General features: G+C 44.7%; 1 protein-coding gene across 5 annotated transcripts in view; it reads right to left on the bottom strand.

Moving 5' to 3' along the window:
* Positions 1-19,514, bottom strand: part of SETBP1 (SET binding protein 1) — a 345,415-nt gene that overhangs the window by 92,009 nt on the left and 233,892 nt on the right. For all 5 annotated transcript variants that reach the window (XM_033087216.1, XM_033087217.1, XM_033087218.1 and 2 more), the window contains exon 4: positions 1,485-4,944. In XM_033087216.1, the coding sequence (XP_032943107.1) occupies positions 1,485-4,944 (3,460 nt within the window). The remainder of the gene's footprint in view (positions 1-1,484; positions 4,945-19,514) is intronic.

The raw sequence follows: 19,514 nt of genomic DNA, 5'->3' as shown, positions 1-19,514 counted from the left end.
TGCAAAAGTTTAATCTGGGAACTCCTGTCCAGGTAGACTTAACTTGGGTTTTGCACACACAAAAAATTACCAAGCACCTTCAACAAAGTCTGATTATGAGAAATGGGAAACCCAAATGAGCACATCCACATTGGGCAGACACAAAGTGTGGGCCATTTATCATCGTGAGCAAATGCAGGGGACATGACTGCTAATTGGTCTTTTTATTAACCAAGGAGAACATCTACTACTACAGCAACTCACAAGCTAGTGGCAATTTGGGGGAATCTTTAAGTGCCTTCTCACTCATAATTATATTTCTTCCTGAATTCTGCCAGCCTAGAAAATGTCTCTAATTTCTCATGAATAGTCTGCCCTCACTTCTCTAATTATAGACTCCCTGGGAAGGGAAAGGACAAGCACGAGGTACACATCATAAACAGAGGTGAAAGACTACACCCAAACTTTAAATGGGCATGATTTGTCCTTTAAAAACCAGCCTTTGGCAGGGGCGTTTGTACTATTTGGGGGCAGGTGGAACATGAGAAATCCTTTGAGCTTTTGCAACTCCTAGGGAAGGAGTTTCTATTCTTTTCCTAGTAAATTACTTCTCTGTTCTACCGGAGTCTTATCATCCATGTGATGTGAAGAAGTATGAGGCTTCCACGGCAAGGAAAGTTTGTATGGGTGGGCAGGTTGGCAAGGAAATTCTGCCAGCAACTGAAAAGGAATGAGCTCTTTCTGTAAGAGCCAATACTTCAGTGTAGAGATTAGTGGCCAAATTCCATTCCCAGTGGACACGCCAAGTGACACAGCGGTAAGGTCCCCTTGGGGTCAGGAGGCTTGCAACACTTTTCTGCCAGGCTCCCTCCCTTTGTGCAGGGAAATGACAGTCAGGTGTTCACTTTGGGGGCCCGCCCAGGGCAGCTTATCAAATGCCCATAAACAAAGAGAGGACAAAATGGCCCGGGGCTGTGGCTCCCTTAGCAGGTAGACTTCAGGATTCATGGGTCATCATCTTTCCATGCCTCGGCTATACAATTCTCAATCTAGGATGTCTGACTGCTCGAGAAAGCATCTCAGATGAACTAGATATTCATTCACGTCCAGCTTTGACATTCTTGGGATTTTGATGGTATCCCAGTGAGTTTTGGAGGCTTTATCCAAATAGCAAACTACCTGTATCTGATCAGAGGAGGACCTGACGAGAGCACCGTCAATAAAAGCATAAAAGCAGTGGGTATGGTTGTAGTCTAGATAGCTCCTGGGGCTGCCTCTGGGCCCACAGTTCACAGGCAATGCTCCAAGAAAAAGACAGCAAATACCAAGAGAACAATGTACAAAACGTGCAGTGGACTCAAACATGCAAGGGCGTTCAGGTACCTCCTACCTCTCTGCAAACTAGTGAACGCAATGTGCGAAACATGGCAGACTTCTAGAGTGCTAACAAACCACAGCAGTTAAGTAACAAGATCATTCAAGTCTGAGGAAAACCATGGTCTTACCTGGAGATATGGAGGGGTCGTAAGGATTTCTCTCCTTGCGGTTCATCTTGAAGGCTTGGATGTCCTTTTCCCTGTACGTCCCAAAGCCTTCGTAGCTCCTCCTTTTACTCCCACTCACGTCACTGTCCCACTTGTCGTTTGAAGAGTTCATTTCACTGAACACATCCAGGCTCTCTGGTCTTGTGCTGCCACCATCCCCGCCACTGCCAGAATACCTTTTTGTGCACGAATCTGCAGGCTCGCTGCTCAAGTCACCTTTGTCCTTGGCCTGCGTCCAATGCTGGGCATCAGAAAGTGACAGTGTAGACAGGGTGTCCATCTCAAAGCTGTTCTTAGAAGCTTTGTGGCTGGCTTCACTGTGCTGGTGCTTTTGCTTCTCCTTATGCTTGTTCTTCTCACTCAACAACGGGAGCTCTTTGTCTGCGCTACTCAGCCGCTCACTCAGGATGTGGCTGGAGAAGCCTGTGGCTTTGCCTGCAAAGAGACCACTCAGGTTGTCGTGGGTCCCCAGGATCCGGTCTTCCTTGTGCTTATGCTTGTGTTTGTGTTTCCTCTTGTGGAGCCGACCGCTGGACAGACTGGCACTGCCCACCTTGGGAGGATTCAAGGATGGCTGCATGTCACCGAGGCCCATGCCCACAGGTCCCTGCAGGTGTACTCCATGCTTTGCTTTATGCTTCGCTGTACCGGACATCTTCAGGTGGGAGCTTGTGTGGAACTGAGGTGGGGGCACTGTCGGCCTCATGAACGGGGAAGCTGCTCCGAGCGTGTGCGACAGGTACAAGGGAGCTGGGTACTGACTGTAATAACCAAGGTTCATCATAGGCATTGATGTGTAAGGCATTCCATAGGGTGCATAGTAACTTCCACTGGGAATAGGGTAGCTGAACCCTTGTAAAAAAGGCACCTTTGTCATGGTGTCATTGGTTTTTGCAGGCCTACCACGCTTCTTCTTTGACTTCAAGTCTGAAGTCCTACGAAGATAGAGCAACGGGTCATACTGAATATATGGCACCGGGTAATAGTGATCAAAATTAATCCGAAAAATGCTGGGATACGGGTTCTCGTGGTAAAAGGTGTAACTGCGGTGGGTGATCCTGAACAGCTGGAACTTGGTGACGAGCTCCTCCAGGTCTGCCAGGAACTGGAGATCATCACGCTTTTGCAGGCTCTTCCGTTTCCTCTTGTGCTTTGGCTTCTTGAGGCTTTCGTGGGCCAAGAAGTTGTCCACGATGAGATGCTTCTGCCGGTGGCCATGCCGGTTCTTTGTGCTGGTGTCAGACGGAATGGCCTCCGGGTTGTCCAGGGAGCAGAAATCGAAAGAGTACCTCCGTCGGGATTCTGAACTCTTTTCTGCTTGGTCAGACGTGCTGTTGTTGTCCGTCCCAATGCCACTGTCGCTCGGGATCGTCTCCTCACTGTGCGACTCGCTCACAGGGGACAGGGTTATTTCCTTGAGTGAGCCAATCTCGCAAAGGTGTGAAGGTGAGTTGGCCATCAGCCTGGGTGGAGACAGCTTCCAGGTTCCACTATGGATTCCCTTTTGGGTTTTGGTTGGAAGAGCACTGATGGGCTGGAGATTTGGCATAGTTTTCAACTCTGAAAAATTGGTTTCGGTGCTGGCGGGGCTCAGGTTGCCATTTGACCCACCTAACTGTGTTGACAGTGGGTGCATAGCTGCTGGTGAAGACGCCACAAGTGACTGAAAGTTGGAAGGCACGGCTGGAACATCCGGCTGGCTAGAAACAGGCCTTGGGTGCTTGATGGCTGTTTTGGGTTCTTCGGATGGGGGTGGCAGCTCTGCTCTTGGCTTCCTGCCCCTCTTCTTGCCAATGTAGATGGTTCCCCTCTTGCTGACATTAATCTGCTTGCCCAGTTTGCTCTCAATTGAGGCTGCCCCTGGGCTGGTCTCGGGGGGAGCTTTAGCCTTCAGAGCAATGTTGCTGGAGCAGGACAAGATCTGGTTCAAGATATTTTTCCTCTTGAGTGTTTTCATCTTATTGATAGTTTTGATGGTCTTCTTATCCAACACGCCAAGCTTTCCAACTTTTTTGTGAAATTTCATCTCGCTCATGGGTTTGTCCTCCCCTGGCACTAGTTGGGCCAACTTAGCTAAACTGCGTCGTCTCTTCCTTTTCTTGGTGCCAGGAAACTCCCGGCTGATGGGACTGACTGGGCTGGTGGAAGTCCCCTCGTGAATCGTCTCAACCGTGAGCAAAGGCTGCTTCTTTGGTCGTCCCCGTTTCTTTTTGACTGGTGTGATCACAGTAAGACTGTCTGTGTTGGTGTACAGAGGGCTGGATGGGGTGATGGGATAAGCAGATGGCGGTTCCACCATCAGTTTATCGGAGGAGGCCATGACTGCCTCCCGAAGCATACTGGTGGGTTTTGGTTTGCTGCATGTCCACCTCCGTTTTGCAGCAAATTTGGGATGTTGGATTTCTGGCACCTTTCTTGATGGAGAATGATCTGTGCATGTTGGAGGCGTCATGACCATGGGTGGCTTCCGCTGCTTAGACACACCTCCTGAGACAATTTTCTCGGCATTGCCACCGGTTTCAAGGCCAACTGAGGGGGACTCGTTCTCTATCATTTTACCCAGCTTAGGGACACGGGGATCTTTCTTATTTCCCTCAGTGCTGGAAAGTATCCTATTAACTACTTCACTGCTCATCGTGATTCCAGAAGCCAGAGCTTTTTCTGGCATGATCTTTTCTACGACGGCTTTGATAGACTGTCTCTTTTTCCTTTTATGGCTGGTTGGATCTAGACAGGGTGCCTTGATAGGGATAGTAATTCGGACATGACTTGAGTCATTTTCAAGGTTACTGACGGAACTCACATTCTGTCTGGCTGGTGATGCCTCTTGGGCGTGATCTGCCGAGTAGCCTTCCCTTTTCCCTTCTGTGTTGTCAAATGCTTTCTGGGCACTCTTCACCCAGTCCAAGTCTGGGTTTGGTATGGTTTGACTTAGCACATCTTTTTTACTGGACTTTTTCTTGCTGCTGACAGTAGGTGGCTCTGGGGGCTCCTTTGCACTGCCTCCATCTTGATCCACCAAAGGCTGGAGCCCACCGCACTCGGCAGAGCTGCTGGGTGGGGCTGGTGAGTTGTGGCTGCTTGGGGAGGGGGCCACATTTCCCAAGAGCATATCTTTGCTACTGTTGGACAATTGACTCCATGTGCTCCCTGCACTGCCTTTCTTACCCTGGGCCTTTGCAAAGGAAGCCACGGGCTCAAGAGCTGGGATCTTGCTGGTGCTTGCAGTTTCTCGGCCAGATTCTGGACTGATGAAGCAATTCTGAGTGGCAGGTCCGCTGTCAGAGTTGGTGGACCAGTCCATGTGGTTCTGGCTGCTGCTTTTTTGCTGGTGCTTTGGTTTTAAGGTGTCACCGGTGAAGTCCTGTGGGAGGCCTGGGTCATAAAGGAGAGCTGAGTGTTTCTGGGGCCGCTCGTAAGCCTAAGTGTGGGCAGAGTGGAGAAGGAGAAAAAGAGAGAGAGAGAGAGAGAGAAAGAGAGAGAGAGAGAGAGAGAGAGACAAAGATGAGCATACGGGAACTATTTAAAATTTAATGTCAAAAGGCTTAATGATTGAAAAGTTGGAAACCGCCACCTTTAATTCCAGGATGCTTTACGGAGGGTTTCTCAACTGCAGTAGTAAAAATGATGCACTGATTTTGAACATTCATAAGGATGCTTTTTAATCACTGTCTTCCCCCCTCCTTCCTCCAAATCACATGAACTTTAACCTATCTCGGTTAAATGCGATCTCAGAGTAAGAATTGTTTAGAGAGGGCCCTAAAGGTGACTTAGTTCAACGCCTGTATTTTACAAATGAAGAAGCCAAAACTTGAATAGGTAATAGTGTTCTGCCAAGGTGGCAGAGTCCAGGAGAGAATCGGAACTTCCTGACTCCCTGCGCTCTTTTGCCCAACTCCAGCCACTCTTATTTCTGTCCAGGCTTCTCCTCAGACACACATCTTTCCCTTGCTTCCTCCTATGGCACTTTCTGTTTGCACTTGATCCTGGATTCCAACATCTCTGTACTCAACCAAGTAGCTCCTTAGGAACCACTGCAACAAGAAAAGGCAGCACAAGTTTAGGAATTCAGGGGGAAGCAGGAAGACTGCGTCGGGAAAAGTGGGCCAGTCAAAGGCATGGAGAGGAAATGGAAGAAGGAAAGTAACATGGAAGAGCCTTCAAATATTTGCTGACTCTCGGAACTGTGCTGCCATTGGGAGTGAGCCCTCTGAGGCGTCCTTAAACCCACAAGAGGCACTGGCTGCTCTCTTGAGAATACTCTTGGATATTCTCCAAAGGAACCTTGAGTCTCATGGATGAATGTACAGGAAAAAAAATCATTATCATTCAAGATCACTCCTCTGAACTTGTCAGCGGTGTTTTCCCCTACATTGATTCTGTATGAATGCCTTCAGACTCTGGCACCTTCCTTAGGAAAGGCAGAACCTGTGCTAAAGGCCAAGCAGAAACAGCGTCTATAAAATCACAAAGGGAATGGATAGTGAATACATCATTTTGAGATATTAACACTATTTTTAATACAGAGATGCTTGCACTGTTCCAGGTAAATTTTAAGCCATGTTACCAGTTACAAAGCATTCCTCACAGCTCATTATAAGTCCTGTGTTACACACAGAGTCGTCAACTTAAAGCATGCATTGCCCTAAGAATTGTAAAAGAACGGAAAATATTAGTAAACTGAAGAAATCTTTGGATACCATCCCCACTGAGAAGTATATGATGATTGGCTTACTGCATTTAGGAAGTGTTAACCTGTAATATGTATCTGTCTGTATCTATCTATCTATCTATCTATCTATCTATCTATCTATCTATCTATCTATCTCTATTTGCCATTGATGCTATAGGACTGACGTTTTACTAGAAAACACTTCTTATGGTCCCTGTTAGGAGTCAAAGCACAGATGACAGGAAGCATTACAGGTAAAATTCAATGTGGTAAAGCAACCAGAGTTTCCTTCATACCGGTTGCTGGAATCCTTAGGCTTATTTTCTGCCTCCCTGATTTCATGAAATCCTGTTTGTATTTCCAATACTGGACTATGTGTTTTAAGTGTCATGACAGAGTCTCCCCAAGCTATGCCGATAAGTGCCCAGGAGAAAATTAAGAAAAAAAAAATTTAACTTTTTCTTCATCATGCAGTAAAGAGTAAACACACCACTGCATCATCAACCTCTAGAGAACTAATCCTGCAACTTGACTTTGTTTACTAGGTATTACTGCTGCGGACACAGGCTGCTATCCCATTTTGTTTTTTGGAAAAAAAAACAAAAAACTTATTCACAGCATAAAATGTGAAATGCCACTTCCTTATCTATTATGAATCAGGTCTTTGTTAATCTGTCATTTGTGCTTTGGATTGTAGTGGGTACTATGTGTCTACTCATAGCGTGACAGGTCTACAAGAGGGCTTGAAGACAAAGTCCTCCATCTCGTTAGGGTGACAATATAGTTGATTACTGTTACTAGAACATTTCTGAGTCAGTGGTGGCACTTATTAAAAATTATAGTGGAACAAAAGGTGTAAGTTACTGTTTTGGACCTGGGTAAAACAGGACCTACAGTCACCCTCTTTCCTCTCCCCCCTGCCACCAACCCTCCTTCGTTTTTCTAGATCCTGACAGTGAAGTTCACAGGCGGGCTTCATGGTGAAGCTGGAATCCTGGTCACCGATTCCCACCAGTTTTCCTCTGTTGCTCCATCTTCTTATTCTTGGCACCTAGGAGAGTCCTTTATTAACTCTTTCTTTATGTTCTAATCTCAGCTGAATCCTAGGAGGCCCTTGCCCTTATAGACATACTCCTGTTATAAGATTTTATAATGAAACCATGGATCTCATCTTTGTTGTGGACGAACTGAATTAATGCCTGTCTCCTTTTCTATCCTATACACACACCATCACGGAGGTACCAACCATAGTGCCCAGCAAATAGTAGGCACTCGAAAAACATTTACTGAATAAATAAAGGAACATACATTTTACTATGGGTATTTCATTTTGTCGACAGTGAGATTAATGACCTGTATATTGCAACATATTGTCTGCAAACATAACCACCCCCTCCATCCTAATTTCTTATGCCATTCCTTCTGCAAGTGCAATTGTCTCCCACAAACACATCTGTCACAATCCTTATACTGCTACGTGCCATTTACTTGTGTACTTTTCTGTCTCTCTCTCCTAGACTGTAAGTACTTTGAGGTCAGAGACTCTGTCATTTATCTTCTTATTCCCAGTACCTACTGAAAAGCAAACCACCTAGAAAGTTCCCAAGAAAGGTTTGTTGAATGAATAAACAAAATCACGTTTGAGGTGCCTATTACCATGACAAAATATATGGCTACACACAAAAGACAAGAAGCCGACAATCAGCTGTTTGATAATGGCTCATAATCAAATTGGAGCACTCAAATGCATTAGGTGTTGAACAAAAAAAAAAAACCTTTCCCAAAGACTTAAAGACTGAAGGCACTTGCAAGGTAACTCCCCTTCAGGGCAATTTTTACTGTTAGTCTTCCCCCATCTCCGGTTAATTGTTTCAGTTTCTAATTAGCTCTGTCTTTGAGGAGAGCCACGTGACTGTCAGGAGGGTGGATTTCACTCTGGCAGTTGAAAGGTGGGGCCTGCTCACTTACACCCAGGGCGGACCAGCTGAAAGTAATGCTGTTAAGCGTGCCTGGTTCCCAGGGCTTCCATCTGGACACGGCCTGATCCCATTGTTCCTACGACATCAGCTGCAATTTGCCCTGCTGGGAGAGGGAGGCAATCAAAGGGCAGGGTGGACAAAAGGGAAGCACGACAAAGAATCAGGAGTAATGGGGGAAATGGGGCTTTAAACGCTGCACTCAGATGGGCTGAAGGGAAGGGGCAGAGAGGACCAAATGGGGCGCTTTCGAAAGGATCTGGCAGAACAGGCTTTCTTCCCGCAGTGGCTGATGGCTATATCCCGATGCATTTCAAGAAATCCCATTTCTTCATCTGTCAGGCATGACATATTATATACACAGTGATGAGGCTGTCAGTTCCAATATGTCCTTCACTGAGAATTGAGCACTTACTCCATGGAGACAGAGATGGACATGGAAAAACAGGGCCCTAGCTCAAAGCCGAGGCAGGTGAGAGAAGCACGGACTCTCCCCCCGCATCCACCCTTCTCCAGTGGTTTGCTGACAGGATTCCCTAGGGGGGTCTTTGGGGGCCTTTAGGAACTCACCCAGCACCTGTTTCCATTTCCCCTTCAGATTATGAATTTTTCGGGGGGATAAGACCTGAATCTTTTAAGGCTTTTATACCACCCTCAGCCCTCAGCAGGGTTAACAAATGGTTAACCCTGAAATGGTTAACAAATAAGGGAAGAGCTGATGATATGCTACACTGGGCTACTTATTTTTGTGGAAAACTTTTAATGTCTCCTGGCTGCTCCCCCTTCATGACTGACTGTGGAACTCATAGTCATTTTGAAGGTGTGGCTTACTTTTATAAGAACAGTGCTCTCCATGCACATTGAGCCCAGGCCAAATGTTTGGCAGTAAAACACCATTTTGAAAACACTGGACAGATTTCTCTAAGGGATGTGTTTATGGAAGCAAGTCTTTGAGTAATGTGAAGAATTCTTATGTAGAGTAGATAACTATCACCTCCCCACAACCGATGTATAAATCATATACATTTAAATTTTGTAAAGGTCAGATTTCTGTTTAAAAAGCAGTTCATTTTCACCTATTTTTTAAAGAGAGCAATAGATCACTGCATAAAAAAAACTAAAAGATCCACAAAAACGGGAAGAAAACGAGTCACCAGCCGTATGTCAGGCTTACCTAAAAAACAAGGTTTGTTGCAATGAGAGGAGGAGATGGTGATTTGGGTCTGAGAAAAATACAACTCATCAAAATTCAACCATGACTTTGCCAGAGATAAACTACTCTTTTGGGTTAGCTGTGTTCATGCTACTTTCTGCTGACATCAATAATTTAAGTTTACTATTAGTGAGACATTTTGCTTTACATGAGCAGGAAAATATGTCTGAGTATGAAGAAAGGAAGGAGCTCCATCTCTTAATTTGGCACTTGGTGCTTTTCAAGATGTGGTCCTGGATCTCTGTGCCAGAACCCCCTACGGTACTGGTTATAAATACAGATTCCTGGGCCCCATCGCTGATCCACTAATTTGCAATCTTCTAGAGTGGAAACAAGGAATATGCATTTTAACATACTCCCCAGATAATTCTGATGTACAATCAAATTTTAAAACCACTGATCTAATGTTTTAACACCATAATTCCTCTCGGGTGGGGCGCTTCAGTGGTTGCTATGACATCCGCAGTACTTTTTGGTGGTAAATATGCAGAGCAAACCACTATAGGCCTGTTAGGATATGCAATTTGGCACCATCGAGCATTCCTGCTTTGCTCTCTGAACTCATGGCCCCCTGTTTAGGTATTCCAGGTACACTGCCAGGTGAGATGGACAATGATATGGATGGATGAGAATACTGTCCTCCCAGAAAGGACTAGGCATACAGGTGTGCATGACCTCCACCCTGGGATTTCTCTTTCCCCAGCTCATCCAGGGCAATCCCTAGAGCTGGGGAATCCGGGCATTCCATCCCTGAGGCTTGAAACAAGTGCTCAAGCCTGAGCAAGAGCTGAGTGTGGGAGACAAAGAAGGCAACCACAAAGTGTCTGATTAAAGGTTCCCAACCTTGGCTGTACATTAGAATCATCCAGGAAGCTTCATGAAAACACCATACCTGGGATCTGACCCAGACCAATTAAATCAACATTACGGAGGTGGGGCCTGAAGAGTAGGACGTTTTTCAAAGCTCTCAGTTATCCCAGTGAGCAGACAGAGTTGAGAACCACTGGATTACATCAAAGACAGGGGTCTGGGTTAGGGACTAAAGAAGCTCTGATATTATCAGGAGATGTTCCAGCTCAGTGGTTTTCAAATGTGTTCCACAGAGACCTAGGATTTTGTAAAGACATTTCTGAACTGTAGCCAGAGGATTGGGCATGAGAGAAGCTCCAGACCATTCTCTTAACCCTTAAGGGAACAAAGCAGCCTTGCAAAAGATTTCATTTCACAGAAAGGAGGTGGGAGAGAAGGTTCAGTCATTAAAAAAAAAAAAAACAGTTTGAAAATTACCATTTAGGCTTATGAAAAAGAGGAATGAATAGGCACATGCCAGCTTCCATTGAACGTGCCCCCAAAGCCTCTCAACCCAGTTCATTCCTGCATTTGCTAATGGGTCGGGAGGCAGGAATGTCACTAAGTACTGTCTTTGAACAATGGCTTTATGATTCTTGGATTCCACAGAACTGCATGAATGTTTGTGTCCTTTCAAAATCCATATGCGGAAACCCTAAACCCCAATGTGATGGTGTTAGGAAGCGGGGACTTTGGGAGCACCACGTGATTAGGTCGTGAGGTTAGAACCTTCATGAATAGGATTAGTGCTCGTAGAATAAAAGAGACCCCAGAGAGCTCTCTTGTCCTTCACCAGGTGAAGACACAGAGAAGATGGCCATCTATGAACCAGGAATCAGGCAGGTCCTCAACCAGACAGTAAATCTGCTGACACTTTGATCTTCTCAGCCTCTGGAACTGTGAGAAATACATTTGTTTTTTAAAGTCGCTCAGTCTACGGTATTCTCCTACAGCCGTCCAAACAGACGAAGGCAATGGGACACAGAAAGCCCACCCAGCTCCTAAAGGGACAGGAAGTTTCCAACCACATATATACAGTGAATGTGTCCTCATTTCCTGTCACATGAATTGCCCTGGGAAGTCACCTCAATGTAGTTCCCATAGGAAACATTCCTTATTTGCTATTTGGTGGCTGTGAGTGATACTGAAAAAAAAAATCCTTTGACTGGGAGTGATAACTCACACAAAGACAGAGGCCACTATCACGGGCTTCCCTGAGCGCACAGTAACTCTGCATCATAAAAATGACCATTGACTTGGCTGCAGCCATAATGAAATTAATAGGCATTACCCTTAACTTTTCTATGGAAATACATGTAAAACTGAATAAAATATATGAAGCAACTGTTTTCAGGCATTGGACAGCAGACAATATGGACTATGAATTCTAGCGAGAAGGGAAATTCATGAGGCTCCACAGTATCTCTACTTTTCCGCCTGGGAGAACTTTCTAAACCAGGGAACCAAGACAGTTAACCTGGGAACCAAGTAGCACCAAGAGAGTTATGATCTCATTGGATGGAAGAGACAGAGATCAGGTTTGGGGCTCCTGAGGGGAATTTGGGAGACAGGGTACCTGAGAAGAAGGAGCTATTAATATATAGAAAAGGAACCCTAGAAACCTTAATAGGGATCCCCTAAGTCTTTGGGCAAAGTTTAATTTGCACTTGAGGGTAAGACTCCATGAAGTCTAACAGAGATTTGCTATGAGGGGGTGGTAAGCTGAGTATAGAGTCCCGAGGCCACATATCGGGCAATGTTGGATTTCTGACTGGACAGAGTGGGGTAGCTTTAATGACTGTCCCAGATATTATGTTGATATTCCATTAATGGTACTCCTTAACAGTAGGCTTACTCTAGCTGTAGACTAAAAGCTACTCTAGTGCCTTCCTAGCAATATCTAAAAAGAATCCACAATACGATAACAATAATTAACTATTCATCAGAACAAAAGTCAAACTCTTTAAAGGAAAACAACAAAATCCAGAATGTCTATGTAGTATCGATAATATGGTACCTACAATATCTGGGACATAATAAAAAATTTATTACATAAGCAAAGAGGCAGGCAAATGTGACCCACAACTAGGAGAGTAGATATAGATCCAAGGCCCTCAAAACTGCTATTATGAAGATGTTCAAGTATGTACAGGACAAGAAGGGCATAACTGATGACCTATGAGCAACCTCAGCATAGAGACGGCAACTCTACCAAAATAAAATGAAAATTCTAAATCAGAAAAATACAACATCTGAAATGAAAAAATTCAGTGGATGGACTTAACAGCTGACAAGATACTACAGAAGAGAGATTCAGTGAACCCAAAGAGAAAACGGTAGAAATGACTGGAACTGGGTAGGGGAGAAAGAGTAAACAACAACAACAACAACAAGAAATGACAGCACTTCAGTGACCAGTGGGAGAGTATCAAGCAGTCGAACATACGTATAATTAGAATCCTAGGAGTAGAAAAGATATGATAATGCGTGTGAGTTCCCAGAGCTAAGAAGCTCAACAAATCCCAAGCAGAATAAACACACAAACTACCCCCAACTCTGGGCACATTGTAAACAAATTGATGAAAACCAAAAATAATTTTTTTTAAAACTTTTATTTACTTTTAGTGTGTTTTCCAGGACCCATCAGCTCCAAGTCAAGTAGTTGTTTCAATCTAGTTGTGGAGGGCGCAGCTCACAATGGCCCATGTAGGGCTCAAACTAGCAACCTTGTTAAGAGCACCGCGCTCTAACCAACTGAGCTAACTGGCCGTCCCCGAAAGATAAAATTTTAAAAGCAGCCAGGTAAATATATATTATTTACAGGGAAATAGTGACAAAAATGTCTGACTTGTCTTCAATAAAAATCAATCCAGAAGACAAGGAAATAATATCTTTAAAGTACTGAAATAAAAATAAATTCAACTTAAAGCTCTAATCCCCTTTGTAAACATCCTTCAACTATGAAAGCAAAATTAAGATATTTTCAAATAAACAAAAACTGAGAGAATTCATTGCTTGCAGACCTGAATTACTAGAAATTTAAAATGAAATTCTTTAGGCCAAAGTGTAATAACACCAGATGGAAACTGAGATCTACATGAACAAATGAAGAACATGGAAATGGTAAATATATGGACATATATGCAACACTTTATTCTTGGATCCTCAAAAGGCAACTGACTGCTTAAAGCAGAAATAATAATAATGTATCATGGAATTTATGACATTTGTAGAAATAAAATATACAACAACAATAAAATAAAGAACAAGAGGGTGATCTATGGAAGTATACACTTGTAAAGTGCTTACATTGAAAGGAATATAATATTAGTTCAAAGTAGACTAGGATACTTTTACAGTGCATATTGTAATTTCTAGAAAAACCAATAAAAATAAAACAAAGTGGTATATCTAAAATACCAGTAGAAGGAAATGTAGAACATTAAACACTAAATAAAGCTTGCTTAATCTGAAAGGCAGAAAAGGAGGAAAAAGAATGAAGATACATGGAACAAAGAAAAACCATGGTAGACTGACACTCAACAGTATCACTAATTACAGTAACTCTCTGTATACTAAAACACTCCAAAACAAAACAAAACAGCAACAACAAAAATGGGGGTAGATTGTCAGGCTGAATTAAAAGTAAGACCAAACGACGTATGTCATGTTTACAAGAGGTATGCTTTAAATACAAAGACACAGATGACTTAAAAGTCAAAGGATGGGATGAGATATGCCACACAAACACTGGACCTAAGAATGCTGGAGTTGGCTAAATTAATATAATGCAAAATAGGCTTCAGAACAAACAGTATTACCAGAGATAATTTAGGGACATTTCAAAGTGATAAAAGAGTTAGTTCATCAAGAAGAGACAATACTTCTACATAGGTTTGCACCTCATAACAGAACTTCAAACACATGAAACAAAAACGAAGAGAATTAAAGGAAAAAACATACACAATCCCACATTAAAGGGATTTTAATACTTGTCTCTCAGTAATTGCTGGGATAAATTAACAAATAAAAATATCAGAAAAAAATATACAGAAGAGTTTAACAGTACTCTTAACCAAGTTAACATCAGTCAATAGCAAAATACCTTCACCACAAGATGCTGGGCCACAAAACAAGTCGTACTGGCCAGAGAGCACACGTCAATGTATTCAAACATCATTGGTCACCAGGGAAATGCCAATTAAATAACAGTGAGATACCACTACACACCCAGTAGAACGGCTAATATTAAAAAGACCCCAAACAACAAGTGTTGAGAAGGATATGGAGCAACTGCCACTCTCATCCATTGTTGGAGGGAGTGCAAAATGGTACCACTTTGGAATTTATTTCAGCCATGCCTTTGAAAGCTAAAAATACCCTATGACCTGGCAGTTCTACTCAGAAGCCGGCCCCACCTCCCCCTTCCCTCCGACCCCGCAAAAATACACACTGTATGATGCCATTTATATAAAGTTTTAGAACAGGTAAAACTAATTTGTGACGACAGAAATCAGAACAGTGGTTGCTTATAAAGTGAGGTGAGGTGGGAAGGGGCAGGACGGAAGTTTCTGGAAGTAATGAACATATTTTGTATCATGATAGGAATGTGAGTTACACAGCAGTATACATTTGTCAAATCTCTTTGAACAGTATCCTTAAGATCTAAACATTTCAGTATATGTAAGTTTTACCTCGGTTATGTAAAAAAGAGAAAATACATCAAACAATAATTACTAACGACTCCCTATAGCCAGAGTGTTCACATACACACGCGCGCACGCGCGCGCACACACACATACCCAAAGCTATTCTGCAGAATTTAGGGACATTTTCTTTCCAGTGAACACCTAAGGCAGCCAGCCACTCATTGTTTCCCTTCCCCCAGCCCGCACTCTCTTCTCTGCACAGGGATAGCAGATGGAGTTGATCCCAAAACAAAGGAGCCTGAATCAAGGAGGCAGGTGCTTGTGGCTTCTGCAGGGCCCATTCTCGCCTTTCCTCATTCTTGGCTGCACCCCTGACCTGTGCCAACAGGTAGAAAGGTGAAGCCTGCCCGGACACTGGCCACAAATCCACCTGGTGCGAGGTAAAGAAGGAAGCTTGAGAAGAACCTGCTTACAAATCAAAGTGAATGCTGCCCCGCCCCCTCTGTAAATCATGTGACATCCATCTGGGTAATGACTCCTCCACTGTAATTCCCTATTAAGAGGCTTTATCTGGAGAGATAAGCAGCTGGTTTCCGTGTCACTAATTGCTGTCTGCTGTGATTTTAAAACATCTGCACCATTGTGCTCTTCATTTTCATATTCTAATCACCCTGGAACTTGAAAAAGGTACATCATTGATTGTTTCTATGGGTTAATTAGTACACAGTCTCCTTGTAGAGACAATTTAGAGGCAGCCAGAACCTCAATCAGCAAGTTTGTTTTAAAAATTAATAACATCGGTGGTGGCTGGAGGGACTGTCACGTTCAGGGACATAGCAGGACTCTCCTGGTGGGAAAGCCACCCTTTGTTATGATCCACACAGGGATGCCCACAGGGCAGGGGCAGGAGAGTGGGGAGTAGTGGCAAGCTGGATGTGGGGACAAGGGACCTGACCTGGTCTCCAGTGGACTGACCGGTGTCTCCGCTGCCGTCCCACTCCCCCCGTTCCAACTAGCCTGAGTCCCTTTCCCTGTCAGCACAGATCAGGACATCGATGAGGACAGACTCAAATGTCTGCAGGGGAGGGGAGTTCGTCAAAGCAAGAGGAATATGGGAAATCACTTCCTATCTTCAAGTCTGTTCATTGTCCCTCTCCCTACTCCAACTGTGGAAGGGAGTGTTAAGGGATGGGACTGGAGGATAAATGAAAGAACTGGGCCACGTGGGAAAGCAACATTGGAACCCAGACCTTCTCAAACTTAAATTGTACACAATTCCCCTGGGGATCTTGTGAAAAACCGCAGATTCCGATTCTGGAGGTCTGGGGTGCGGCTGGCATTCTGCATTTCTAACAAGCTCTCAAGTGGTGTCCAAGGTCAACTGTTTGAGATGCACTGGTCCAGGCCCTCTTTTCTTAAGCCCTTGACAGATGTCACTACTCCTGAGATCCAAGGGTTGGGGGCAGGCTTGGGTTCTGACCGAGGGTATGAATCCCAGATCCCCAGTTCAGGGAACAGGTCACACGGACTCTCCTATCTCAGCTTCCTCACTGAGAAATTATCAGCAGTACCTGTCTTAAAGGGCAGTTGGGAGGATTAGAAGCTGATGAATGTCAAGTATTTACCACAGTGTTTGGCCCATAGTAGGCATGGCATAAATATAGCTATTATACTTCTGTATTTTTCAGTACTTTTTTTTTTCTGAAAAGCAACATCCAGCAGACATGGGGTAGAAACATTAACGAGAGAGAGTCTCTTTTAAGTTCATATGGTCGTGTCTTGCAATCACCCATTCTAGAGGTCCTGGTGGCCACAGTTTGTGGCCACCCCCACCCTCAAGCTAGTCCAATGTTCAGAGCTCAAGGTCATCCTTCACAGCCTCTCTGAGAGCTAATAGACAATATGCAGTTCTGGGAGCTCACTTCTGCACAAAAAGCATTGTTCTGCCTATTAGAGAGTGCTTTCCTATTTTGAGCTGAGGTCTGTCTGCCCTTGGAGAGTTCTGGCAAGCAGGGAGACAAACATACCTGCATGTGTTGGCCTGGATCCGAGAACCAGACCCTGCAGCTGAGAGTACATGCACCCCTAGAAGGAAGGTCCCAGTCCCACCACCCCCAGCTGTCCTTAGCAGACTTCAAGGGGCTTTCCTCGAGGGTCTGGAAATGTGCTATTGTTAGGGGAAAAGAAGATGAAAACTGGGCTTTCAATTGTATGATATACAATTAAAAAAAAAACACACACACTAAAAACAGCCTCTCAGCAGAAGAGCTGGAAATCAACTTAAGAAAACGTAGAGAAAGAGAGAAAGTAGTATGGAGCGGTAGGGTGGCCCTTTCAGAGGCAGCCATGGAGCAGGCTTGCAGGGGCTAATTGGAGAGCAGCAGTGTCCTTGCGTCCTTCCAGAAAGGCTACGGAGGCCTCCTGATGGAGCTATTCAGGTGCGAGGAACTGCTAACCCAGAACCTCACTAACAGCACCACGGCCGCCTTCTTCCAGCAGCAGGCTGTGTCCTCCCTGTCCAGCCTTCTCTAGGCCTTCAGCTGGGTGCTGGGAGCGCTGGGGGACAGAGCAGAAATAAGGACGCCGTCCTGGCTGAGGACACACTCTGTGGGGAAGGCACTGAGCAGCAATCGATCCTCAAGTGGAAGAGTTATGTAACAACAGTTAGGTTTTCACACTTTGTTAACTCTTCTCCCCTCTGAATTAGTTCTTCATCCCACTCCCTCAAAAGAGGAGGACACAGAACGCATTCTTGCCTCTTCTTTGAGAATCGGTAGCATACGATGGAGTGGCAAAATGAGTGGGGTGGAGCCGTAAGGTCTGAATGTCACATCTATAAGAGAGGTATAGGTGTAAAACCATACGGGCATCAGGGAGCAGCCACAATGGCTGAGGCCCTGCTAAGGCTGAAGAAAGCTCAATGAATAAGGGGGGAGTGTAGTTAATCTCGCCAAACAGAGGGCATTTTCCAAACTCGCCTAAGGAAAAGAATCAGCCATCCTCTCGGTAAATACACGGCTCACCGGGCCTCTCTTCTGCAAGTTCAGAGTCATGATTCTGGGCTGGGGCCCAGAGAGCCTTCCTTCAGTCAAGTTTGGTAAACACTTGGTAACGTAAGGGTTTCTCCATGGAATGGGGGTTAGAATGGTTCAGCTGTGTTCCAGGGTGGAGGAATAGCAGAGCGACCAGGGTGAGGTCAGTAGTATGAGCAGGAAAGGACTCAAAGATTAAGCCCAAAGACTCCATCTAGCTTTTGCTTCTTAGAGGAGAAAAAAATACGATGGGAGAGGGCGGAGGGAAAAAAAGTATTTTTTCCCCTCTTTACCTCATGTTTCCTTTTTATAAATGCTTTTTACTGCAAAACTAGTGCTTTCTGCCATTAGAGCTAAAATAACCGTTGATTATAAATTGAGTCTAAAATGTCATGAAGATGCTGAATTCGCCTGAAAATCTAGCTTTTAAAGCTTCCCATAAACACTGCAAGCGGCAGGCATTTGGAGCTTCACTCATTTAGCATGAGTTTCATGTGGAAGAGGACGCTGCCTTCGCAAGGCCCGGCAGGCAGAGCCAGCATGAGGGGCTGGCCTTGTGGGGGAGTTGAGTCAGCTCCATACCTGCCCCAGCATAGCTGCAGGGACAAATTCATATCCTGGGGGGACATGAATGGAAACAATTATGTCCCTGGTGTGGCAGTTACGTGGGCCCCCCTGTCAACCGGTGTTGCCCTCTGAATCTCCCATTTAATCTGTGCTCCTTAACTTTCTCTAGGAGGCTTCCTGTGTGACCTTGGGGAAGTTGCTTAACCTCTCTGTCCCCCAGATTTCTTACCTGTAATGTGGGAATGATAATATACTCACCTCCTAAGATCAACAGGCAAGTCAAATATGCCAGTCTACATAAAGCACGTGGACCAATGCCTGGTGCCATCAGGGCTATCCCAGTGCTAACTAGCAGTGGGGAATCCCGACGGCCTGCTCAGGCTCAGGAATCAGAAGGACCTACGTTCGAATCCCAGCTTTGCTTCTTGCTACCTGTGTTACCTGGGATTTGTTTCTTATCTCCGCTACTTGTAAAATGGGAAAAAGAACACAACCTACCTAATAGACAACGTGGGTAAAGATGTTATCCCAGAATACATTGTAAGTGTTCAACAAATTACTAACATTAGAATTTTATGACTATTGGTATTACCAATTATTGATATCAATACCCAGAAACAGTTCCCTAGAAAGAGGGGTCAGGGAACACTGTACCCTTTGTTATCCCCACCTTTTATCTCCACCCCTTTGGACAGGCATTGTAGCTCAAATTCCTGAGGTGTGATGCCAGGTCTGGGAGGAGGTCTCTGAAGACCAGAGTGACATGAACGAGTCTGAAGGAGAAACCAGCCTAAGCGACTCACTGCCCATGGTTCTGCAGTTACTCTGAGCCAAATGGCTTGGCCTTGGTCTCTCTAGCTGTACCTGCTGCCTTCCTTGTAAATTAGACACAGGTCTTTGTCTTTGACTGTCATGATTTAGCTTATTAAGGGTTTTAGGCTCTTTCTGCATCAACGCAGAAAAAGCCAGATATTGTACAGTGTTCTTATGGTGGCGCTTTGGGGTAGGAGTGCTGTCATGCTATAAAGTCATT

Source organism: Rhinolophus ferrumequinum, chromosome 19 (assembly GCF_004115265.2).
Source record: "Rhinolophus ferrumequinum isolate MPI-CBG mRhiFer1 chromosome 19, mRhiFer1_v1.p, whole genome shotgun sequence".
NCBI lineage: Eukaryota > Metazoa > Chordata > Mammalia > Chiroptera > Rhinolophidae > Rhinolophus > Rhinolophus ferrumequinum.
This window is presented reverse-complemented; position numbering and strand designations above follow the sequence as displayed.